This window comes from Hordeum vulgare, chromosome 5H, assembly GCF_904849725.1.
Source record: "Hordeum vulgare subsp. vulgare chromosome 5H, MorexV3_pseudomolecules_assembly, whole genome shotgun sequence".
Lineage (NCBI taxonomy): Eukaryota > Viridiplantae > Streptophyta > Magnoliopsida > Poales > Poaceae > Hordeum > Hordeum vulgare.
Window position 1 is genome coordinate 587,486,610 of NC_058522.1, and position 27,306 is coordinate 587,513,915.

General features: G+C 45.3%; 1 protein-coding gene across 1 annotated transcript; it reads right to left on the reverse strand.

Annotated features, from left to right (window-relative positions):
• Positions 1 to 374: 374 nt before the first annotated feature.
• On the reverse strand, positions 375 to 2,811 carry LOC123395285 (putative uncharacterized protein DDB_G0268364). The gene is made up of 2 exons (XM_045090265.1): positions 2,558 to 2,811; positions 375 to 2,342 (listed from the first exon to the last, which is right to left on the reverse strand). Exon 2 carries the CDS (start codon positions 2,246 to 2,248, stop codon positions 383 to 385), a length of 1,866 nt encoding a protein of 621 aa, XP_044946200.1. The 5' UTR covers positions 2,249 to 2,342; positions 2,558 to 2,811; the 3' UTR covers positions 375 to 382.
• Positions 2,812 to 27,306: the final 24,495 nt, after the last annotated feature.

A 27,306-nucleotide genomic window follows, 5' to 3' on the forward strand; every position in this document is an offset into this window, starting at 1 on the left:
AGGTGTGATATGGATCAGTTGGTGGGCATTTTTCGGTTGCTTGGCGGTCATACATATGGGATGGGATGGAATGGAATTCGCGTGGTGCATTGCTAAAGCATAAAGATTCGTTACGATATGATATGAAGTAAGGAATATCTTGATACACAACTAATGTAGAGAGACAGGCCTGGCAAGAAGAATCATGCCAGATTCCTCAAAAAAAAAAAAGAAGAATCATGCCAACCAATCAGTAAAAGGGTATTTGCTTTCTTCCTTTGGTTTTTTACATATTGAGTACCTGAGACTGAGAGAGTATAGGCATGCATGCCTTGTCTACTACAGAGAAGAGAAGAGAAGAGAAGTTGTGAGCTGAGCAGAGGAAGAGGAAGAAGGTTGTGTGTCACTTGCGGAAGAAGCCTAATACTGCCTTCTTGGTGGGCGGTTTGTACTTTGTCGACTTGCCGATAGCTTTCTTGGCAGCAGCAGAAAGAGGAGGGGCACCACCAGCAGAAGGAGCAGATTCAGGAAGAGGAGGGAGAGGAAACATGTCCTCATTCCCCGTCTCCTCCAGTGCGCTCGGCGCTGCCCATGGCTCATCCGCGTCTTCTTCCGAGAACACTCTCCGCATCGACTGCAGCTTATTTGGCGCCGTCGGAGGTAATTGTGCAAATGCTGCTGCCTCCTGCTGCTGCTGCTGCTTCTCCGTCTTTCCAGTTGGCGCTGACGGGCTATAGTCGTATGCAGGATCTGCCTCCAACTGTTTGGTTTTGCCTGCGGCTGCTGCTGCGTCTACTTGTTTCGTGATGCTCTCCACCTCAAACGAATCCCCCTCGTCGTCGTCATCCGATAACGCCAACTGTTGCTGTTGCTGCTGCTGCATCTTCATTTGCTGCTCTTGCTCAGCCACCTGCTGCTCTTGCTCAGCCGCCTGCTGCTGCTGCTTCAATCGCTGCTCCTGCTCAGCAGCCTGCTGCTGCTTCAATCGCTGCTCCTGCTCCATCTTCATTTGCTGCTGATCTTGCTCAGCAACCTGCTGCTGTTGTTGTTCTTTGCCACCAGGAGGCAGTGTCATGTCATCGTCGGAGGAGTCGCTGATGAGCTCCACGTCCACCGCCACCACCTCACGAGACCTGCTGCTGTACTCCTCCGTCTTGACCTCCTCCAACATTGCTGCTGCTGCCTCTGCCACAGCTTCTTGTTCAGCTGCTGCCTCTTCTTCTTTGTTGGCGGAGGCATATGCATAGGCGTAGGCGGTCGCACCGGCAGAGGAGGAAGACGTGGATGAGGAGCTGCTCTTGCGGCTGGCCTCCGGAACGCTCACCGGCTGCCCCTGCATCTTCTCGGTCACAAAGTAGGGCCTGAAGCGGGACGGCCGGAAGTCGCTGACGTACGGCGCGCCCACGGTGAAGCTCTCGTGCCGTCGAAACAGCATGGCGTTCTTCTGCGCCGGGATGGACGACGGCTGCGGTGGCGCTTGGAGATGGAGATCGTCGTCCATATCATCGAAGAAGGGGTTACGCGAGGGGCGTAGGCCGAGCATGGAAGGCGCGGAGTCGGGGAAGTTGTCGTCCTCGTCGTAGGGCCCGTCGAGGTCAAAGGGGTTGCTCTTCCTGGTGGCGATGCTGAGCTTGGATGGGTCGTCGACGTCCATGACGTGGTGGTGGTGGTGGTGGAGAGGTCGCTGGTGGCCGCGGGCGCGGCGCCTGGACATGAGCTTCTCGACGGTGGCGTTCATCTCGAGCTCGAGGGAGCCGATGTTCTCGATGCTCTTGTCGTCGTCGGCGGTCCATGCGACGGCACGCACCACCTCCTTTTTCTCGGACCGCTGGCGCTTGTCTTGTTCGTGGTCAGAGTCGGTTGATTCCGATTCGGTGTTGGCAGCGGTGTCGGGGAAGGAGGCGTGTGAGGTGGCGGTGGACATGGCGGGCCGGTTGTAGTTGTCATCGTCGGCGGAGGAGGACGAAGAGGAGTCGCTGGTGGGCGGCGATTCTTCGGAGGGCGGACCGGCGGCGGTTGGTTGGTATTGAGGCGGGCGGTGGCTGATCTTCTTGTAGACGTGTGGGTCATGGTCCTGTGGCACGCCGTTGAGGAGGACGAGGCCGAGGAGGAGGGCGGTGAGGATGAGGACGGGGGCGGAGGCGAGGATGAAGGCGAAGACGGGGTAGACGAGGGCGTAGACGAAGGCGAGGAAGAGGAGGAAGCAGAGGAGGAGAGGGTGGCGGTGGAACAAGCCCGGCAACCCCTCAATCTCTTCCTCCTCGTCCATGTCACGGGCACCACCGCACCGGCGATTGATTCCTCGCCTCACCCGATCAGCTCAGTCGATGGCATATATAGATGACACAAGAGGATCGATCGATCTGCATGGATGAAGACAATAACATAACGTCGGAATAGTAATCAGAATAAATAAATATAATGTTGCCAATTAACAAGCGGAATGAATGCAATGCAATTAATTAACGAGGAACGAGTGAATGATCGATCGATCGATCGATCCATTACAGGACAGGGAATGCATCCATGCATGTGATTAAGAAGAAGAAGAAGAAGGAAGAAGGATGAATGGATTAACCTGCACAGGATTTTGGAAGAGATTGCTGTTTGTTGACGAAGGCAGGCAGGGCAGGGAAGCAGGAATGGGAGATGCATGCATTTCTGGTCCATCCATCCATGCTAGTACTATTCTTGTCTCGTGTGTCTCTCTCAATCTGAGGAGAGAGAGAGAGAGAGATACTACAACTTTTTTAGAAAACATCTATGACATATTCGCAACCGTTACATGTACAATGCTTTGGGTTCAACATCCAACAAACTATAAACACATGCTTGAAATTTCATATTTTTTGGAACCTTGAGATTTTGAATCCTTGCTAAATATGATGTCAACCATAAAATTGCTTCACCTTATCATCCTTAGTCTACTGGTCAAGTAGAATTGAGTAACAGAGAAATAAAGCTAATTTTGCAAAAGACCACTAAGGAAGAATTGGTCTAAACTTGATGAAGAACTGTGGATATGTATTAACTGCTTATAAAAAAAATCCTATGGACATGTTTCCATATAAAATGGTCTATGAAAAAGCATGTCATATACTCCTTGAGTTGGAATATAAAGTCTATTGTGCAATTAAAGAACTTAGTTATGATTTTAAACTTGCCAACAAAAAGAGGTTATTTGATACTAGTTTTCTCGATGAGTGGAGTACACAAGACTATAGCAATGCAAAGTTATTCAAAGAGAAGGTTAAAAGATGGCATGACAAGAGAATCCAAAAGCGAGAATTTAACGTCGGTGACAAGGTTCTATTATACAATTCTCGTTTTAGTTTTTTTACAGGAAAACTTCTCGCCAAATGGAAAAGTCCTTATGTTGTTGAAGAAGTATATCGCCCCGGAGCTATCAAATGTTGTTGAATTGAAAATTTAGCTGCTAATACCTTAAAATATTCTTTGGCTCCCCTTGTGTCGAATCTATAAATTTGGGTTGAATACTCTATCCTCGAAAACTATAGCGATCCCATTTACTTGTGGGTTATCAAGAACGTTTTCTGGCACCGTTGCCGGGGAGCATAACTATATTTGTTGAGTCACTTGGGATATCCATTTATTGCTCACCATGAAGAATCTGAAAGATACAAGAACCAAGATTGTTCCCTCTAAGACGAGGGGAGGTAAGGAACTGTCATCTAGCTCTGCACTTGATTCACCTTCTGTTTTGAATAGACTTGCAACACCACCACCACATGCTATTAATCCTGATATGTCGCAAGTTATTGATGATGCTACCTCTGCTATGAATGATGATACTGATGATGCTAGTACCTTTCTTGATGATAATGTGCCACTAGGTGAATTTCTTGATGAACAACTTGCTAGAGCTAAAGAAATTGAGCACGCTGAAACTGATGATATTATCAAAATTGAGGAAGTCTTTGAAACTGAAAATATTGAAACACCTTTTAGACATGACTATCGAAATGCCTAAAATACATAAAGGTTATATTATGGATGAAGAAGTAGCTAGAGACTTTTTTGCTTGTGAGGATAGATAAGATCTTAAGAAAATACTATGCAAGTTGAAAGAAAAATCCTTGAATGCTAGAATGAAATATGATCCTAAGTTTGCTACTTCACCTATCTTTGTTACCGATAAGGATTATGAATTCTCTGTTGACCCAGACTTAATTACTTTGGTTGAATCTGATCCTTTTCATGGCTATGAAAATAAAATTGTTGTGGCACATCTCACTAAGTTAAATGATATAGCCACCCTATTTGCTCATGATGAGAAAATTTGCTACTACTATATTCTCAAATATTTTCATTCTCGTTAAAAGGGTGATGCTAAGATTTGGTACAATACTCTTGCTCCTTGTTGTGTGCATAGTCCCCAGGATATTATTTATTACGTCTCTGAAAAATATTTTCGTGCTCATAGGAAACAAGCTGCCTTACAGGAAATATTTAACTTTGTGTAAATTAAAGAAGAGAGTCTTCCATAAGCTTGGGGGAGGCTCACACTATGAATATGTGTAACATCACGTTCGAGATTCATTAAGAATAAACCATTGACCAGCGGGGCATGACCATAAAACATATCTCTCATATAAATAGAACAACCATTATTCTCATATTTAAATGAGTAGCCATCTCGCATCAAACGAGATCCCGATACAATGTTCATGCTCAAAGCTGGTACTAAATAACAATTATTAAGGTTTTAAACTAATCCCGAAGGTAGATGCAGAGGCAGCGTGCCGACGACGATCACATCGACCTTGGAACCATTCCCGACGCGCATCGTCACCTCGTCCTTCGCCAGCCTCGGCTTATTTCGCAGCTCCTGTTTTGAGTTACAAATGTGAGCAACTGCGCCGGTATCAAATACCCAGCAGCTACTACGAGTGCTGGTAAGGTACACATCAATAACATGTATATCATATATACCTTTGACGTTGTCGGCCTTCTTATCCGCTAAGACTTGGGGCAGTTCCGCTTCGAGTGATTGTTTCCCTTGCAATAACAACACTTAGTCTCAGGCTTGGGTCCATTCTTTGGCTTCTTCCCGGCAACTGTTTTACCGGGCGCGACAACTGCTTTGCCATCCTTATTGAAGTTCTTCTTACCCTTGCCTGTTTTGAAACTAGTGGTCTTATTCACCATCAACACTTGATGTTCTTTCTTGATTTCCACCTCCGCTGATTTCAGCATTGAATACAACTCGGGAATGGTCTTCTCCATCCCTTGCATGTTGTAGTTCATCACGAAGCTCTTATAGCTAGGTGGAAGCGACTCGAGGATTTTGTCAATAACCGAGTCATCCGGAAGGTTAACTCCCAACTAAGACAGGCGGTTGTGCAACCCAGACATTCTGAGTATGTGCTCACTGACAGACCCATTATCCTCCATCTTACATCTGAAGAACTTGTCGGAGACTTTATATCTCTCGACCCGGGCATGAGCTTGGAAAACCAGTTTCAGCTCTTGGAACATCTCATAAGCTCCATGTTGCTCAAAACGCTTTTGAAGCTCCGATTCTAAACTGTAAAGCATGCCGCACTGAACCAGGGAGTAATCATCACTATGCGACTGTCAATCATTCAAAACGTCTTGAGCCGCCGGGAATACGGGTGCTTCACGTAGCGGTGCATCAAGGACATACATTTTCTTAGAAGCTACGAGGATGGGCCTCAAGTTACGAACCCAGTCCGCATAGTTGCTTCCATCGTCTTTCAGCTTGGTTTTCTCTAGGAACGCGTGGAAGTTCAGTGCGACATGTGCGTGGTCCATTGGATCTACAATATAAGATTGTAAAGACAATTTTAGAATATTTTCATGATAATTAAGTTCATCTAATCAAAATATTTAATGAACTCACACTCAGATAGACATCCCTCCAGTCATCCAAGTGATACATGATCCATATCGACTAGGCCGTGTCCGATCATCACGTGAGACAGACTAGTCATCAATGGTGAACATCTCCGTGTTGATCGTATCTCCATACGACTCATGTTCGACTTTTCGGTCTCTCGTGTTCCGAGGCCATGTTTGTACATGCTAGGCTCGTCAAGTCAACCTACATATTTTGCGTGTGTAAATCTGGCTTACACCCATTGTATGCGAACGTTAGAATCTATCACACCCGATCATCACATCGTGCTTCGAAACAACGATCCTTCGCAACGGTGCACACTTAGGGGGAACACTTTTCTTGAAATTTTAGTGAGGGACCATCTTATTTACTACCATCGTTCTAAGCAAATAAGATATAGAAACATGATAAACATCACATGCAAATTATATAGTCACATGATATGGCCATTATCATCTTGCGCCTTTGATCTCCATCTTCGGGGCACGACATGATCATCATTGTTACCGGCATGACACCATGATCTCCATCATTGTGTCTTCATGAAGTCGTCTCGCCAACTATTACTTCTAGTACTATGGCTAACGGTTAGCAATAAAGTAAAGTAATCACATGGCGTTGCATCTCATATAATGAATTAAGACAACTCCTATGGCTCCTGCCGGTTGTCGTACTCATCGACATGTGATGACCCACAAGTATAGGGGATCAATCATAGTCCTTTCGATAAGTAAGAGTGTCGAACCCAACAAGGGGCAGAAGGATCTGACAAGTGGTTTTCAGCAAGGTAAAATCTGCACGCACTGAAATTGTCGGTAACAAGTGATTGTGTGGTGAGACGATTCGTAGCAAGCAACAAGTAACAAAAGTAGCAACGGTGCAGCAAAGTGGCCCAATCCATTTTGTAGCAAGGGACAAGCCTGGACAAAGTCTTATAGGAGGAAAAACGCCCCCGAGGACACACGGGAATTTCTGTCATGCTAGTTTTCATCATGTTCATATGATTCATGTTCGTTACTTTGATAGTTTGATATGTGGGTGGACCGGCGCTTGGGTACTGCCCTTACTTGGAAAAGCATCCCACTTATAATTAACCCCTCTCGCAAGCATCCGCAACTACGAAATAAGAATTAAGACAAAGTCTAACCATAGCATTAAACTAGCGGATCCAAATCAGCCCCTTACGAAGCAACGCATAAACTAGGGTTTAAGCTTCTGTCACTCTAGCAACCCATCATCTACTTACTACTTCCCAATGCCTTCCTCTAGGCCCAAATAATGGTGAAGTGTTATGTAGTCGACGTTCACATAACACCACTAGAGGAAAAACAACATACAATACATCAAATTACCGAACGAATACCAAATTCACATGACTACTATTAGCATGACTTATCCCATGTCCTCAGGAACAAAAATAACTACTCACAAAGCATAATCATATTCATGACCAGAGAGGTAATGAGTAGCATCAAGGATCTGAACATAAACTCTTCCACCAAGTAATCCAACTAGCATCAACTACAAAGAGTAATTAACACTACTAGCAACCTTACAAGTACCAATCGGAGTCGCGAGACGGAGATTGGTTACAAGAGATGAACTAGGGTTTGGAGATGAGATGGTGCTGATGAAGATGTTGATGGTGACGAGTCCCCTCCGATGAGAGGAGTGTTGGTGATGACGATGGCGACGATTTCCCCTTGATGTCTACTACACAACCTTCTCCTTGTAGACGTTGTTGGGCCTCCAAGCGCAGAGGTTTGTAGGACAGTAGCAATTTTCCCTCAAGTGGGTGACCTAAGGTTTATCAATCCGCGGGAGGCGTAGGATGAAGATGGTCTCTCTCAAGCTACCCTGCAACCAAATAACAAAGAGTCTCTTGTGTCCCCAACACACCCAATACAATGGTAAGTTGTATAGGTGCACTAGTTCGACGAAGAGATGGTGATACACGTGCAATATGGATGGTAGATATAGGTTTTTGTAATCTGAAATTACAAAACAGCAAGGTAACTAGTAACAAAAGTGAGCACGAATGATATTGCAATGCGTGGAAACAAGGCCTAGGGTTCATACTTTCACTAGTGGAAGTTCTCTCAACAATAATAACATAATTGGATCATATAACTAGCCCTCAACATGCAACAAAGATTCACTCCAAAGTCGCTAATAGCGGAGAACAAACGAAGAGATTATTGTCGGGTACGAAACCACCACAAAGTTATTCTTTCTGATCGATCTATTCAAGAATCCGTAGTAAAATAACACGAAGCTATTCTTTCCGTTCGATCCATCATAGAGTTCGTACTAGAATAACACCTTAAGATGCATATCAACCAAGACCCTAATGTTACCTAGATACTCCATTGTCACCTCAAGTATCCGTGGGCATGATTATACGATATGCATCACACAATCTCAGAATCATCTATTCAACCAACACATAGAACTTCAAAGAGTGCCCCAAAGTTTCTACGAGAGAGTCAAAACGTGTGCCAACCCCTGTGCATAGGCTCCCAATGTCACGAACCCGCAAGTTGATCACCAAAACATACATCAAGTACTCACATGAATCCACGTGTGCCAACCCATATGCATAGGTTCCCAATGTCACGAACCCGCAAGTTGATCACAGCAAATAGACACGTGCAAGACATACATCAAGTGTTCTCAAAGACTCAATCCGATAAGATAACTCCAAAGGGGAAACTCAATTCATTACAAGAAGGGAGAGGGGGAAGAACATCATAAGATCCAACTATAGTAGCAAAGCCCACGGTACATCGAGATCAAGACATCTCAAGAACACGAGAGAGAGAGAGATCAAACACATAGCTACTAGTACATACCCTCAGCCCCGAGGGAGAACTACTCCCTCCTCGTCATGGAGATCGTCGGGATGATGAAGATGGCCACCGGAGATGGATTCCCCCTCTGGCAGGGTGCCGGAACGGGCTCCAGATTGGTTTTTGGTGGCTACAGAGGCTTGCGGCGGCGGAACTCCCGATCTAGGTTTCTTTCTGGAGGTTTTTAGATTTATAGGACCAGATGGCGGTGGAGTTGCGTCAAGTGGGCCCTGAGGGCCCCACAAGCTTGGTTGGTGCGGCCGGGGGGGGGGGGGGGGGGGCGCTGACAGGGCTTGTGGCTTCCTCGGGACCCCTCTCCGGTATCTTTTTCTTCCGGTATTTTTGATATTTTCCATAAAAAATCATCGCGAAAGAATTATTCCGTTTGGACTCCGCCTGAAAAAGGGTCAAAAACACGGAAAGAACAAGAACTGGCACTTGACACTGAATTAATAGGTTAGTCCCAAAAAAGATATAAAAGGCATATAAAACATCCAAAGTTTGACAAGATAACAACATGAAACCATCAAAAATTATAGATACGTTGGAGACGTATCAAGCATCCCCAAGCTTAACTCCTGCTCGTCCTCGAGTAGGGAAGTGATAAAGAATGAATTTTTGATGCTTTCATGCTACCTAGCATAGATGTCCTTTGTAACTCCTCTTATGTGACATGAATGTTCAGATCTGTTATATTCAAAACAATAGTTTGCTATTGACGTGGAGACAATAATACTTCAAGCAAACTAGCAAGGTAATCATGAACTTTCAAAATAACAAGGCCAAAAGAAAGTTATCCCTACAAAATCATATAGTCTGGCTATGCTCTATCATCCTTGCACAACAAATTTAAATCATGCACAACCCCGGTATTGGCCAAGTAATTGTTTTCACACCTTTACTTTCTCAAACCTTTTCGACTCTCACGCAATACATGAGCGTGAGCCATGGTTTTAGCACTATAAGTGGTGTGGAGTGTGGTGGAGGTTGCAAGGTAAACAAGGAGAAGATGGTCACATTGACTAGGCATATCAATGAGCTATGGAGATGCTCATCAATAGATATCAACGTGAATGAGTAGGGATTGCCATACAAATGATGCACTAGAGCGAAGAGTATGTGAAAGCTCTTAAAGAAAACTAGTGGGTGTGCATCCAACTTGCTTGCTCACGAAGACCTAAGGCAATTTTGAGGAAGCCTATCATTGGAATATACAAGCCAAGTTATATACTGAAAATTTCCCACTAGCTGTATGGTGGTGACAAAACGAGAGACTCTCAATCATGAAGATCATGGTGCTTAATAAGCACAAGTGTGGAAGGGTGGTAGCATTGTCCCTTCTCTCTTTTTCTCTCTTTTTTTTGTCGGCTCTTTGGCCTCTTTTTTTGGGTGGGCATCTTTGGCCTCTTTTATTTCCTCACATGGGACAATGCTCTATCAATGATGATCATCACACTTACAACTCAAAACTTAGAACAATGATGACTCTATATGAAATGCGTTCGGTAGTGTACCGTGACAATGATCTAGCATGGCATAGACATCTATGGGAACATCACGCTAGCTATCTTATGATCATGCAATGGCAATGTAGAAGTGGTGGCACATGTCATGGTGGTAGTCGTATGGCAATATATCTAGGAATAGCTTTGAAAAAGCTATAGTAGGTAGGTATGGTGGCTGTTTTGAGGGAGGCTATATGGTAGGTTTATGCACCGGCGAAAGTTGCACGGTACTAAAGAAGATAGTGATGGTGGAAGGTGAAAGTGCATCTAAACCATGGACTCAACATTAGTCAAGAAGAACTCATATACTTGTTGCAAAAGTTTTATTAGTAATCGAAACAAAGCATTCAACGCATACTCCTAGGGGAAGGGTTGGTAGGTATAAACCATCGCGCGATCCCGACCGCTACACAAAGGATGACAATCAATAAACTAATCATGCTCAAACTTCATCACATAGCGATTGACCATACGTGCATGCTACGGGAATCACTAACTTCAACAACACCATACTAACATAACTTAAATATTACCACAACCACATCTCAAAACTAATTGAGAGGAATCAAGCTTCTCTTTCTACTCAATGCACATGAAGATGGAAGTTTTCGTAACCCTTTGGATAACTACCACTTTTGGGACTACTTTCATAGCATAAGCCAACTACCAAGCCACGCACCGCTGTGCTCTAAAAGATATAAGTGAAGCACAAGAGCAAAAGTATCTAGCTCAAAAGATATAAGTGAGACACATGTGAGCTGAATTGCCTAACTCAAAGGATATAAGTGAAGCTCGACAAAATCACGGTGAGTGCATGTCTCTCTCTCTAGGTGTGCAGCAAGGATGATTGTGACACAACAAAAAAATAAAAGACTCCTACGATACAAGACGCTCCAAGCAAAACACATATCATGTGGTGAATAAAAATATAGCTCCAAGTAACATTACCGATGGATTGAAGACGAAAGAGGGGATGCCTTCCCGGGGCATCCCCAAGCTTAGGCTTTTTCAGCATCCTTGAATCAACTTGGGGTGCCTTGGGCATCCCCAAGCTTGAGCTCTTGCCACTCTTTATCTCTTTGTCCATAAGAACTTCACCCAAAACTTGAAAACTTCACAACACGAAACTTAAACAGAAACTCGTGATATCATTAGTATAAGAAAGCAAATCACCACTTCCTTAGGTACTGTAGCAAACTTAAATTATACTTATGTTGGTGTTGGGTTGCTGTATTTTCACTTTTACATGGCTAGTACCCTCCGATACTATCCATAGTTTCATCAAAATAAGCAACCAACTCAACAAAAACAGAATCTGTTAACAGCAGACCAGTCTGTAGCAATCTGTATACTTCGCATACTTCTGGTACTTCAAAATTCTGAAAAATTACTACAGTCTTAAGAAATTGCATAGAAATTAGAAGAAAAAAAATCAACTCAAAACCTCTTACAGAATAAAAATGAAAATTCTTTTCGTGAGCAGAAAGTTTTTGTCTTTTTCCAGCATGATCAAACAATCATCACCAAGTCTAATCATAACGGTTTTGCTTGGCACAAACACAAAAGACACAATCATAACAGAATTATGATGGTGTGGAGAAAACAAAACAGGAAGCAAAAAGCAAAGAAAAATTTATTCATTGGGTTGCCTCCCAACAAGCGCTATCGTTTAACGCCCTTAGCTAGGCATTGATTTCAATGATGCTCACATAAAAAGGTAAGGATTGAAACACAACGAGAGCATCATGGAGCAAATGGCTAGCACATTTAAGTCTAACCCACTTCCTATGCATAGGGATTTTGTGATCAAACAATTTACTGGAGCAAGAATCAACTAGCATAGGAAGGCAAAACAAGCATAGCTTCAAAAATTTCAACATATGGAGAGGAAGCTTGATACTATCGCAATATGTAGAAGCATATGATCCTCTCTCATAGTAATTTTTAGTAGCATCACGAATGAATTCAACAATATAACCAACACCTAAAGCATTCTTTTCATGATCTACAAGCATAGGAATTTTATGTTGGAAAACGTTGCATGGGAAACAAAAATTTTCCTACGCGCACGAAGACCTATCATGGTGATGTCCATCTACGAGAGGGGATGAGTGATCTACGTACCCTTGTAGACCGTACAACAGAAGCGTTAGTGAACGCGGTTGATGTAGTGGAACGTCCTCACGTCCCTCGATCCGCCCCGCGAACAATCCCGCGATCAGTCCCACGATCTAGTACCGAACGGACGGCACCTCCGCGTTCAACACATGTACAGCTCGACGATGATCTTGGCCTTCTTGATCCAGCAAGAGAGACGGAGAGGTAGAAGAGTTCTCCGGCAGCGTGACGGCGCTCCGGAGGTTGGTGATGACCTTGTCTCAGCAAGGCTCCGCCCGAGCTCCGCAGAAACGCGATCTAGAGGAAAAACCGTGGAGGTATGTGGTCGGGCTGCCGTGGAAAAGTCGTCTCAAATCAGCCCTAAAACCTCCGTATATATAGGTGGGAGAGGGGGGACCTTGCCTTGGGGCTCAAGGAGCCCCAAGGGGGTCGGCCGAGCCAAAGGGGGGAAGGACTCCCCCCCAAACCGAGTCCTACTTGGTTTGGTGGGTGGAGTCCTTCTTTCCTTTCCCACCTCCTCCTTTTTTTTCTTTTCTCTTTGATTTTTCTTCCAATGCGCATAGGGCCCTTTTGGGCTGTCCCACCAGCCCACTAAGGGCTGGTGCGCCACCCTTAAGGCCTATGGGCTTCCCCGGGGTGGGTTGCCCCCCCGGTGAACTCCCGGAACCCATTCGTCATTCCCGGTACATTTTCGGTAACTCCGAAAACCTTCCGGTAATCAAACGAGGTCATCCTATATATCAATCTTCGTTTCCGGACCATTCCGGAAACCCTCGTGACATCCGTGATCTCATCCGGGACTCCGAACAACATTCGGTAACCAACCATATAACTCAAATACGCATAAAACAACGTCGAACCTTAAGTGTGCAGACCCTGCGGGTTCGAGAACTATGTAGACATGAACCGAGAGACTCCTCGGTCAATATCCAATAGCGGGACCTGGATGCCCATATTGGATCCTACATATTCTACGAAGATCTTATCGTTTGAACCTCAGTGCCAAGGATTCATATAATCCCGTATGTCATTCCCTTTGTCCTTCGGTATGTTACTTGCCCGAGATTCGATCGTCAGTATCCGTATACCTATTTCAATCTCGTTTACCGGCAAGTCTCTTTACTCGTTCCATAATACAAGATCCCGCAACTTACACTAAGTTACATTGCTTGCAAGGCTTGTGTGTGATGTTGTATTACCGAGTGGGCCCCGAGATACCTCTCCGTCACACGGAGTGACAAATCCCAATCTTGATCCATACTAACTCAACGAACACCTTCGAAGATACCTGTAGAGTATCTTTATAGTCACCCAGTTACGTTGCGACGTTTGATACACACAAAGTATTCCTCCGGTGTTAGTGAGTTATATGATCTCATGGTCATAGGAACAAATACTTGACACGCAGAAAACAGTAGCAACAAAATGACACGATCAACATGCTACGGCTATTAGTTTGGTTCTAGTCCATCACGTGATTCTCCTAATGACGTGATCCAGTTATCAAGCAACAACACCTTGTTCATAATCAGAAGACACTGACTATCTTTGATCAACTGGCTAGCCAACTAGAGGCTTGCTAGGGACAGTGTTTTGTCTATGTATCCACAGATGTAAATGAGTCTTCATTCAATACAATTATAGCATGGATAATAAACGATTATCTTGATACAGGAATTATAATAATAACTATATTTATTATTGCCTCTAGGGCATAATGCCAACAGTCTCCCACTTGCACTAGAGTCAATAGTCTAGCCCTCGCATCATCATGCGAATTACATTGTAATAAATCTAACACCCATACAGTTCTGGTGTTGATCATGCTTTGGCCGTGGAAGAGGTTTAGTCAGCGGGTCTCCTACATTCAGATCCGTGTGCACTTTGCATATATTTACGTCCTCTCCTTCGACGTAGTCGCGGATGAGGTTGAAGCGTCGTTTGATGTGTCTGGATTTCTTGTGAAACCGTGGTTCCTTTGCTAAGGCAATGGCACCCGTGTTGTCACAGAACAAGGTTATTGGATCCAGTGCGCTTGGCACCACTCCAAGATCCGTCATGAACTGCTTCATCCAGACACCCTCCTTAGCCGGCTCCGAGGCAGCCATGTACCCCGCTTCACATGTAGAATCTGCTACAACGCTTTGCTTGGAACTGCACCAGCTTACCGCACCCCCATTAAGAATAAATACGTATCCGGTTTGCGACTTAGAGTCGTACGGATCTGTGTCAAAGCTTGCATCGACGTAACCTTTTACGGCGAGCTCTTCGTCACCTCCATACACGAGAAACATCTCCTTAGTCCTTTTCAGGTACTTGAGGATATTCTTGACCGCTGTCTAGTGATCCACTCCTGGATTACTCTGGAACCTACCTGCCATACTTATGGCCAGGCTAACGTCCGGTCTAGTGCACAACATTGCATACATGATAGAACCTATGGCTGAAGCATAGGGGACGGAGCACATATGCTCTCTATCTTCATCAGTTGCTGGGCACTGAGTCTTACTTAGTCTCGTACCTTGTAAAACTGGCAAGAACCCCTTCTTGGACTGTTCCATTTTGAACCTCTTCAAAACTTTATCAAGGTATGTGCTTTGTGAAAGTCCTATCAGGCGTTTTGATCTATCCCTATAGATCTTAATGCCTAGAATGTAAGCAGCTTCTCCTAGGTCCTTCATAGAGAAATTTTTATTCAAGTAATCCTTTATGCTCTCCAAAAACTCTACGTTGTTTCCAATCAGCAATATGTCATCCACATATAATATTAGAAACGCCACAGATCTCCCACTCACTTTCTTGTAAATACAAGATTCTCCTACCACTTGTATAAATCCAAATGCTTTGATCACCTCATCAAAGCGTTTGTTCCAACTCCGAGATGCTTGCACCAGTCCATAAATGGATCGCTGGAGCTTGCACACCTTGTTAGCATTCTTAGGATCGACAAAACCTTTGGGTTGCATCATATACAATTCTTCCTTAAGGAAACCGTTAAGGAACGCCGTTTTGACATCCATCTGCCAGATTTCATAATCGAAAAATGCAGCTATTGCTAACATGATTCTGACGGACTTAAGCATCGCTACGGGTGAGAATGTCTCATCGTAGTCAACTCCTTGAACTTGTGAAAAACCCTTTGCCACAAGTCGAGCTTTATAAATGGTCACATTGCCGTCAGCGTCCGTCTTCCTCTTAAAGATCCATTTGTTCTGAATAGCCTTGCGGCCCTCAGGCAGTACCTCCAAAGTCCACACTTTGTTCTCATACATGGATCCTATCTCGGACTTCATGGCTTCTAGCCATTTGTTGGAATCTGGGCCCACCATTGCTTCTTCATAATTTGCAGGTTCATTGTTGTCCAACAACATGATTGACAAGACGGGATTACCGTACCACTCTGGAGCAGCACGTGGTCTCGTCGACCTGCGTGGTTCGACAGAAACTTGAACCGGAGTTTCATGATCATCATCATTAACTTCCTCCTCAACCGGCGTCGCAACGACAGAGGTTTTCCCTTGCCCCGCGCCACCATCCAGAGGGATGAGAGGTTCGACAACCTCGTCAAGTTCTATCTTCTTCCCACTCAATTCTCTCGAGAGAAACTCCTTCTCGAGAAAAGCTCCGTTTTTAGCAACAAATACTTTGCCCTCGGATTTGAGATAGAAGGTGTACCCAACTGTCTCTTTTGGGTAACCTATGAAGACGCACTTTTCCGCTTTGGGTTCCAGCTTTTCAGGCTGAAGCTTTTTGACATAAGCATCACATCCCCAAACTTTAAGAAACGACAACTTTGGCCTTTTGCCATACCACAGTTCGTATGGTGTCGTCTCAACGGATTTTGATGGTGCCCTATTTAAAGTGAATGCAGTTGTTTCTAATGCATAACCCCAAAACGATAACGGCAAATCGGTAAGAGACATCATAGATCGCACCATCTCTAATAAAGTACGATTACGACGTTTGGACACACCATTACGCTGTGGTGTTCCAGGCGGTGTCAACTGTGAAACAATTCCACATTGTCTTAAGTGAGCACCAAACTCGAAACTCAGATATTCACCCCCACGATCAGACCGTAGGAACTTGATCTTCTTGTTACGATGATTTTCAACTTCACTCTGAAATTGCTTGAACTTTTCAAATGTTTCAGACTTGTGCTTCATCAAGTAGACATAACCATATCTACTTAAATCGTCAGTGAAGGTGAGAAAATAACGATATCCGCCGCGTGCCTCCACGCTCATCGGACCACACACATCGGTATGTATGATTCCCAACAAGTCACTTGCACGCTCCATTGTTCCGGAGAACGGAGTTTTAGTCATCTTGCCCATGAGGCATGGTTCGCACGTGTCAAGTGAATCAAAGTCAAGTGACTCCAAAAGTCCATCAACATGGAGTTTCTTCATGCGCTTTACACCAATATGACCTAAGCGGCAGTGCCACAAAAATATGGCGCTATCATTGTTAACTCTAACTCTTTTGGTCTCAATGTTATGCATATGCGTATCGCTATCAAGATTCAATATGAACAATCCTCTCACATTCGGTGCATGACCATAAAATATGTTACTCATAGAAATAGAACAACCATTATTCTCTGACTTAAAAGAGTAACCGTCTCGCAATAAACAAGATCCAGATATAATGTTCATGCTCAACGCAGGCACTAAATAACAATGATTTAAGATCATCACTAATCCTGACGGTAACTGAAGTGACACTGTGCCGACGGCGATTGCATCAACCTTGGAACCATTTCCTACGCGCATCGTCACTTCATCTTTCGCCAGCCTTCGTCTATTCCGCAGTTCCTGTTTCGAGTTGCGAATATGAGCAACAGAACCGGTATCGAATACCTAGGCACTACTACGAGAGCAGGTTAAGTACACATCAATAACATGTATATCAAATATACCTGATTTTTCTTTGGCCGCCTTCTTATCTGCCAGATACTTGGGGCAATTGCGCTTCCAGTGACCCATACCCTTGCAATAGTAACACTCCGTTTCAGGCTTAGGTCCAGCTTTGGGTTTCTTCGTCGGATTGGCAACACGCTTGCCGCTCTTCTTCGAATTGCCCTTCTTGCCTTCGCCGTTTCTCTTGAAACTAGTGGTCTTATTCACCATCAACACTTGATGCTCTTTACGGAGTTCAGACTCTGCGACTTTCAGCATCGCAAACAACTCGCCGGGAGACTTGTTCATCCCTTGCATGTTGTAGTTCAACACAAAGCCTTTATAGCTTGGCGGCAGTGATTGAAGGATTCTGTCAGCAATAGCTTCTTGCGGGAGTTCAATCCCCAGCTCAGCTAGACGGTTTGAGTACCCAGACATTTTGAGCACATGTTCACTAACAGATGAGTTTTCTTCCATCTTGCAAGCATATAATTTATCAGAGGTCTCATACCTCTTCTGAAAGATAAACTTCAACTCCTGGAACATCTCAAATGCTCCATGATGCTCAAAGCGACGTTGAAGTCCCGGTTCTAAGTCATACAAGACTGCACATTGAACTATTGAGTAGTCCTCCTTACGTGCTAACCAAGCGTTCTTAACATCCTGATCAGCCGTAGCGGGTGGTTCATCTCCTAACGCAGCATTAAGGACATAATCCTTCTTCCCGGCTTGTAAGATTAGCTTAAGATTACGAGCCCAGTGTACAAAGTTGCTTCCATCATCTTTCAACTTAGCTTTCTCTAGGAACGTATTAAAATTCAGGATGACTGTCGCGTGAGCCATGATCTACAACACAAATATATTCAAAGTGGACTTAGACTATGTTCAAGATAATTAGAGTTTAACTTAATCAAATTGTTCGCTAAACTCCCACTCAAAAAGTACATCTCTCTAGTCATTTGAGTGGTTCATGATCCACTTACACTAGCTCAAGTACGATCATCACGTGAGTTGAGTATAGTTTCAGTGGTAAGCATCTCTATGCTAATCATATCATCTATATGATTCATGATCGACCTTTCGGTCTCATGTGTTCCGAGGCCATGTCTGCACATGCTAGGCTCGTCAAGCTTAACCCGAGTGTTCCGCGTGCGCAACTGTTTTGCACCCGTTGTATGTGAACGTTGAGTCTATCACACCCGATCATCACGTGGTGTCTCGAAACGACGAACTGTAGCAACGGTGCACAGTAGGGGAGAACACAATTTCGTCTTGAAATTTTAGTGAGAGATCACCTCATAATGCTACCGTCGTTCTAAGCAAAATAAGGTGCATAAAAGGATTAACATCACATGCAATTCATAAGTGACATGATATGGCCATCATCACGTGCTTCTTGATCTCCATCGCCAAAGCACCGGCATGATCTTCTTGTCACCGGCGCCACACCATGATCTCCATCAACGTGTTGCCATCGGGGTTGTCGTGCTACTCATGCTATTACTACTAAAGCTACATCCTAGCAAAATAGTAAACGCATCTGCAAGCACAAACGTTAGTATAAAGACAACCCTATGGCTCCTGCCGGTTGCCGTACCATCGACGTGCAAGTCGATATTTCTATTACAACATGATCATCTCATACATCCAATATATCACATCACATCATTGGCCATATCACATCACAAGCATACCCTGCAAAAACAAGTTAGACGTCCTCTAATTTTGTTGTTGCATGTTTTACGTGGTGACCAAGGGTATCTAGTAGGATCGCATCTTACTTACGCAAACACCACAACGGAGATATATGAGTTGCTATTTAACCTCATCCAAGGACCTCCTCGGTCAAATCCGATTCAACTAAAGTTGGAGAAACCGACACTTGCCAGTCATCTTTGAGCAACGGGGTTACTCGTAGCGATGAAACCAGTCTCTCGTAAGCGTACGAGTAATGTCGGTCCAAGCCGCTTCAATCCAACAATACCGCGGAATCAAGAAAATACTAAGGAGGGCAGCAAAACGCACATCACCGCCCACAAAAACTTTTGTGTTCTACTCGAGAAGACATCTACGCATGAACCTAGCTCATGATGCCACTGTTGGGGAACTTCGCATGGGAAACAAAAATTTTCCTACGCGCACGAAGACCTATCATGGTGATGTCCATCTACGAGAGGGGATGAGTGATCTACGTACCCTTGTAGATCGTACAACAGAAGCGTTAGTGAACGCGGTTGATGTAGTGGAACGTCCTCACGTCCCTCGATCCGCCCCGCGAACAATCCCGCGATCAGTCCCACGATCTAGTACCGAACGGACGGCACCTCCGCGTTCAGCACACGTACAGCTCGACGATGATCTCGGCCTTCTTGATCCAGCAAGAGAGACGGAGAGGTAGAAGAGTTCTCCGGCAGCATGATAGCGCTCCGGAGGTTGGTGATGACCTTGTCTCAGCAGGGCTCCGCCCGAGCTCCGCAGAAACGCGATCTAGAGGAAAAACCGTGGAGGTATGTGGTCGGGCTGCCGTGGAAAAGTCGTCTCAAATCAGCCCTAAAACCTCCGTATATATAGGTGGGAGGGAGGGGACCTTGCCTTGGGGCTCAAGGAGCCCCAAGGGGGTCGGCCGAGCCAAGGGGGGAAGACTCCCCCCCCAAACCGAGTTGGACTTGGTTTGGTGGGAGGGAGTCCTTCCCTTCCTTCCCACCTCCTCTTTTTTTTCTTTCTTTTCTCTTGATTTTCTCTTCTTGGCGCATAGGGCCCTTTTGGGCTGTCCCACCAGCCCACTAAGGGCTGGTGTGCCACCCTCAAGGCCTATGGGCTTCCCCGGGGTGGGTTGCCCCCCCGGTGAACTCCCGGAACCCATTCGTCATTCCCGGTACATTCCCGGTAACTCCGAAAACCTTCCGGTAATCAAATGAGGTCATCCTATATATCAATCTTTGTTTTCGGACCATTCCGGAAACCCTCGTGACGTCCGTGATCTCATCCGGGACTCTGAACAACATTCGGTAACCAACCATATAACTCTAATACGGATAAAACAACGTCGAACCTTAAGTGTGCAGACCTTGCGGGTTCGAGAACTATGCAGACATGACCCGAGAGACTCCTCGGTCAATATCCAATAGCGGGACCTGGATGCCCATATTGGATCCTACATATTCTACGAAGATCTTATCGTTTGAACCTCAGTGCCAAGGATTCATATAATCCCGTATGTCATTCCCTTTGTCCTTCGGTATGTTACTTGCCCGAGATTCGATCGTCAGTATCCGCATACCTATTTCAATCTCGTTTACCGGCAAGTCTCTTTACTCGTTCCGTAATACAAGATCCCACAACTTACACTAAGTTACATCGCTTGCAAGGCTTGTGTGTGATGTTGTATTACCGAGTGGGCCCTGAGATACCTCTCCGTTACACGGAGTGACAAATCCGAGTCTTGATCCATACTAACTCAACTAACACCTTCGGAGATACCTGTAGAGCATCTTTATAGTCACCCAGTTACGTTGCGACGTTTGATACACACAAAGTACTCTTCCGGTGTCAGTGAGTTATATGATCTCATGGTCATAGGAATAAATACTTGACACGCAGAAAACAGTAGCAACAAAATGACACGATCAACATGCTACGTCTATTAGTTTGGGTCTAGTCCATCACGTGATTCTCCTAATGACGTGATCCAGTTATCAAGCAACAACACCTTGTTCATAATCAGAAGACACTGAATATCTTTGATCAACTGGCTAGCCAACTAGAGGCTTGCTAGGGACGGTGTTTTGTCTATGTATCCACACATGTAAATGAGTCTTCATTCAATACAATTATAGCATGGATAATAAACGATTATCTTGATACAAGAATTATAATAATAACTATATTTATTATTGCCTCTAGGGCATAATTCCAACAATGATGCCACTGTTGGGGAACTTCGCATGGGAAACAAAAATTTTCCTACGCGCACGAAGACCTATCATGGTGATGTCCATCTACGAGAGGGGATGAGTGATCTACGTACCCTTGTAGATCGTATAGCAGAAGCGTTAGTGAACGCGGTTGATGTAGTGGAACGTCCTCACGTCCCTCGATCCGCCCCGCGAACAATCCCGCGATCAGTCCCACGATCTAGTACCGAACGGACGGCACCTCCGCGTTCAGCACACGTACAGCTCGACGATGATCTCGGCCTTCTTGATCCAGCAAGAGAGACGGAGAGGTAGAAGAGTTCTCCGGCAGCATGATAGCGCTCCGGAGGTTGGTGATGACCTTGTCTCAGCAGGGCTCCGCCCGAGCTCCGCAGAAACGCGATCTAGAGGAAAAACCGTGGAGGTATGTGGTCGGGCTGCCGTGGAAAAGTCGTCTCAAATCAGCCCTAAAACCTCCGTATATATAGGTGGGAGGGAGGGGACCTTGCCTTGGGGCTCAAGGAGCCCCAAGGGGGTCGGCCGAGCCAAGGGGGGAAGACTCCCCCCCCCAAACCGAGTTGGACTTGGTTTGGTGGGAGGGAGTCCTTCCCTTCCTTCCCACCTCCTCTTTTTTTTCTTTCTTTTCTCTTGATTTTCTCTTCTTGGCGCATAGGGCCCTTTTGGGCTGTCCCACCAGCCCACTAAGGGCTGGTGTGCCACCCTCAAGGCCTATGGGCTTCCCCGGGGTGGGTTGCCCCCCCGGTGAACTCCCGGAACCCATTCGTCATTCCCGGTACATTCCCGGTAACTCCGAAAACCTTCCGGTAATCAAATGAGGTCATCCTATATATCAATCTTTGTTTTCGGACCATTCCGGAAACCCTCGTGACGTCCGTGATCTCATCCGGGACTCTGAACAACATTCGGTAACCAACCATATAACTCTAATACGGATAAAACAACGTCGAACCTTAAGTGTGCAGACCTTGCGGGTTCGAGAACTATGCAGACATGACCCGAGAGACTCCTCGGTCAATATCCAATAGCGGGACCTGGATGCCCATATTGGATCCTACATATTCTACGAAGATCTTATCGTTTGAACCTCAGTGCCAAGGATTCATATAATCCCGTATGTCATTCCCTTTGTCCTTCGGTATGTTACTTGCCCGAGATTCGATCGTCAGTATCCGCATACCTATTTCAATCTCGTTTACCGGCAAGTCTCTTTACTCGTTCCGTAATACAAGATCCCACAACTTACACTAAGTTACATCGCTTGCAAGGCTTGTGTGTGATGTTGTATTACCGAGTGGGCCCTGAGATACCTCTCCGTTACACGGAGTGACAAATCCGAGTCTTGATCCATACTAACTCAACTAACACCTTCGGAGATACCTGTAGAGCATCTTTATAGTCACCCAGTTACGTTGCGACGTTTGATACACACAAAGTACTCTTCCGGTGTCAGTGAGTTATATGATCTCATGGTCATAGGAATAAATACTTGACACGCAGAAAACAGTAGCAACAAAATGACACGATCAACATGCTACGTCTATTAGTTTGGGTCTAGTCCATCACGTGATTCTCCTAATGACGTGATCCAGTTATCAAGCAACAACACCTTGTTCATAATCAGAAGACACTGAATATCTTTGATCAACTGGCTAGCCAACTAGAGGCTTGCTAGGGACGGTGTTTTGTCTATGTATCCACACATGTAAATGAGTCTTCATTCAATACAATTATAGCATGGATAATAAACGATTATCTTGATACAAGAATTATAATAATAACTATATTTATTATTGCCTCTAGGGCATAATTCCAACAATGATGCCACTGTTGGGGAACTTCGCATGGGAAACAAAAATTTTCCTACGCGCACGAAGACCTATCATGGTGATGTCCATCTACGAGAGGGGATGAGTGATCTACGTACCCTTGTAGATCGTATAGCAGAAGCGTTAGTGAACGCGGTTGATGTAGTGGAACGTCCTCACGTCCCTCGATCCGCCCCGCGAACAATCCCGCGATCAGTCCCACGATCTAGTACCGAACGGACGGCACCTCCGCGTTCAGCACACGTACAGCTCGACGATGATCTCGGCCTTCTTGATCCAGCAAGAGAGACGGAGAGGTAGAAGAGTTCTCCGGCAGCATGATAGCGCTCCGGAGGTTGGTGATGACCTTGTCTCAGCAGGGCTCCGCCCGAGCTCCGCAGAAACGCGATCTAGAGGAAAAACCGTGGAGGTATGTGGTCGGGCTGCCGTGGAAAAGTCGTCTCAAATCAGCCCTAAAACCTCCGTATATATAGGTGGGAGGGAGGGGACCTTGCCTTGGGGCTCAAGGAGCCCCAAGGGGGTCGGCCGAGCCAAGGGGGGAAGACTCCCCCCCCCAAACCGAGTTGGACTTGGTTTGGTGGGAGGGAGTCCTTCCCTTCCTTCCCACCTCCTCTTTTTTTTCTTTCTTTTCTCTTGATTTTCTCTTCTTGGCGCATAGGGCCCTTTTGGGCTGTCCCACCAGCCCACTAAGGGCTGGTGTGCCACCCTCAAGGCCTATGGGCTTCCCCGGGGTGGGTTGCCCCCCCGGTGAACTCCCGGAACCCATTCGTCATTCCCGGTACATTCCCGGTAACTCCGAAAACCTTCCGGTAATCAAATGAGGTCATCCTATATATCAATCTTTGTTTTCGGACCATTCCGGAAACCCTCGTGACGTCCGTGATCTCATCCGGGACTCTGAACAACATTCGGTAACCAACCATATAACTCTAATACGGATAAAACAACGTCGAACCTTAAGTGTGCAGACCTTGCGGGTTCGAGAACTATGCAGACATGACCCGAGAGACTCCTCGGTCAATATCCAATAGCGGGACCTGGATGCCCATATTGGATCCTACATATTCTACGAAGATCTTATCGTTTGAACCTCAGTGCCAAGGATTCATATAATCCCGTATGTCATTCCCTTTGTCCTTCGGTATGTTACTTGCCCGAGATTCGATCGTCAGTATCCGCATACCTATTTCAATCTCGTTTACCGGCAAGTCTCTTTACTCGTTCCGTAATACAAGATCCCACAACTTACACTAAGTTACATCGCTTGCAAGGCTTGTGTGTGATGTTGTATTACCGAGTGGGCCCTGAGATACCTCTCCGTTACACGGAGTGACAAATCCGAGTCTTGATCCATACTAACTCAACTAACACCTTCGGAGATACCTGTAGAGCATCTTTATAGTCACCCAGTTACGTTGCGACGTTTGATACACACAAAGTACTCTTCCGGTGTCAGTGAGTTATATGATCTCATGGTCATAGGAATAAATACTTGACACGCAGAAAACAGTAGCAACAAAATGACACGATCAACATGCTACGTCTATTAGTTTGGGTCTAGTCCATCACGTGATTCTCCTAATGACGTGATCCAGTTATCAAGCAACAACACCTTGTTCATAATCTGAAGACACTGAATATCTTTGATCAACTGGCTAGCCAACTAGAGGCTTGCTAGGGACGGTGTTTTGTCTATGTATCCACACATGTAAATGAGTCTTCATTCAATACAATTATAGCATGGATAATAAACGATTATCTTGATACAAGAATTATAATAATAACTATATTTATTATTGCCTCTAGGGCATAATTCCAACAATGATGCCACTGTTGGAAAACGTTGCATGGGAAACAAAAATTTTCCTACGCGCACGAAGACCTATCATGGTGATGTCCATCTACGAGAGGGGATGAGTGATCTACGTACCCTTTTAGAACGTATAGCAGAAGCCTTAGTGAACGCGGTTGATGTAGTGGAACGTCCTCACGTCCCTCGATCCGCCCCGCGAACAATCCCGCGATCAGTCCCACGATCTAGTACCGAACGGACGGCACCTCCGCGTTCAGCACACGTACAGCTCGACGATGATCTCGGCCTTCTTGATCCAGCAAGAGAGACGGAGAGGTAGAAGAGTTCTTTGGCAGCGTGACGGCGCTCCGGAGGTTGGTGATGACCTTGTCTCAGCAGGGCTCCGCCCGAGCTCCGCAGAAACGCGATCTAGAGGGAAAACCGTGGAGGTATGTGGTCGGGCTGCCGTGGAAAAGTCGTCTCAAATCAGCCCTAAAACCTCCATATATATAGGTGGGAGAGGGGGGACCTTGCCTTGGGGCTCAAGGAGCCTCAAGGGGGTCGGCTGAGCCAAAGGGGGGAAGGACTCCCCCCCAAACCGAGTCCTACTTGGTTTGGTGGGTGGAGTCCTTCTTTCCTTTCCCACCTCCTCCTTTTTTTTCTTTTCTCTTTGATTTTTCTTCCAATGCGCATAGAGCCCTTTTGGGCTGTCCCACCAGCCCACTAAGGGCTGGTGCGCCACTCTTAAGGCCTATGGGCTTCCCCGGGGTGGGTTGCCCCCCCGGTGAACTCCCGGAACCCATTCGTCATTCCCGGTACATTCCCGGTAACTCCGAAAACCTTCCGGTAATCAAATGAGGTCATCCTATATATCAATCTTCGTTTCCGTACCATTACGGAAACCCTCGTGACATCCGTGATCTCATCCGGGACTCCGAACAACATTCGGTAACCAACCATATAACTCAAATACGCATAAAACAACGTCGAACCTTAAGTGTGCAGACCCTGCGGGTTCGAGAAGTATGTAGACATGACCCGAGAGACTCCTCGGTCAATATCCAATAGCGGGACCTGGATGCCCATATTGGGTCCTACATATTCTACGAAGATCTTATCGTTTGAACCTTAGTGCCAAGGATTCATATAATCCCGTATGTCATTCCCTTTGTCCTTCGGTATGTTACTTGCCCGAGATTCGATCGTCAGTATCCGTATACCTATTTCAATCTCGTTTACTGGCAAGTCTCTTTACTCGTTCCGTAATACAAGATCCCGCAACTTACACTAAGTTACATTGCTTGCAAGGCTTGTGTGTGATGTTGTATTACCGAGTGGGCCGAGATACCTCTCCGTCACACGGAGTGACAAATCCCAGTCTTGATCCATACTAACTCAACGAACACCTTCGGAGATACCTGTAGAGCATCTTTATAGTCACCCAGTTACGTTGCGACGTTTAATACACACAAAGTATTCCTCCGGTGTTAGTGAGTTATATGATCTCATGGTCATAGGAACAAATACTTGACACGCAGAAAACAATAGCAACAAAATGACACGATCAACATGCTATGTCTATTAGTTTGGGTCTAGTCCATCACATGATTCTCCTAATCACATGATCCAGTTATCAAGCAACAACACCTTGTTCATAATCAGAAGACACTGACTATCTTTGATCCACTCGCTAGCCAACTAGAGGCTTGCTAGGGACAGTGTTTTGTCTATGTATCCACACATGTAAATGAGTCTTCATTCAATACAATTATAGCATGGATAATAAACGATTATCTTGATACAGGAATTATAATAATAACTATATTTATTATTGCCTCTAGGGCATAATGCCAACATTTTACTACTCCCGACATAAGGAAATCTATTCTCAAGAATAGTAGTGGGAGTATCGTAAAAGACTTGAGCACTACAAATTCTGTCCACAATGAAAAAGCAAGGTTTCACAAAGGGTTTTTCGAAAGTATGACAAGTTTTATCATCCCTCTTCTTTAAAGCATAAGTATCCTCACAATAATCATCATAGATAGGGGGCATGCTTTCATCAAAATGATTTTGATCATTCAAAGTGGAAGAACTAAAAAGATCATCTTCATCAAATATAGCATCCCCAAGCTTGTGGCTTTGCATATCATTAGCATCATGTGTATTCAAAGAATTCATGCTAAAACATTGCAATCATGCTCATCCTTCACATATTCTATGCCAAGCATTCTATGTAATTCTTCTTTCAGCACTTGAGCACAATTTTCCTTCCCATCATGCTCATGAAAGAAATTGAAAAGATGGAGTATATGAGGCTAGCGAAAGAACAAGAAACAAAAAGATTCGATTGCAAGATCTATGGATATACCTTCAAGTGCTAACCTCCCCGACAACGGCGCCGGAAAAGAGCTTGATGTCTACTACGCAACCTTCTCCTTGTAGATGTTGTTGGGCCTCCAAGCACAGAGGTTTGTAGGACAGTAGCAATTTTCCCTCAAGTGGGTGACCTAAAACTAA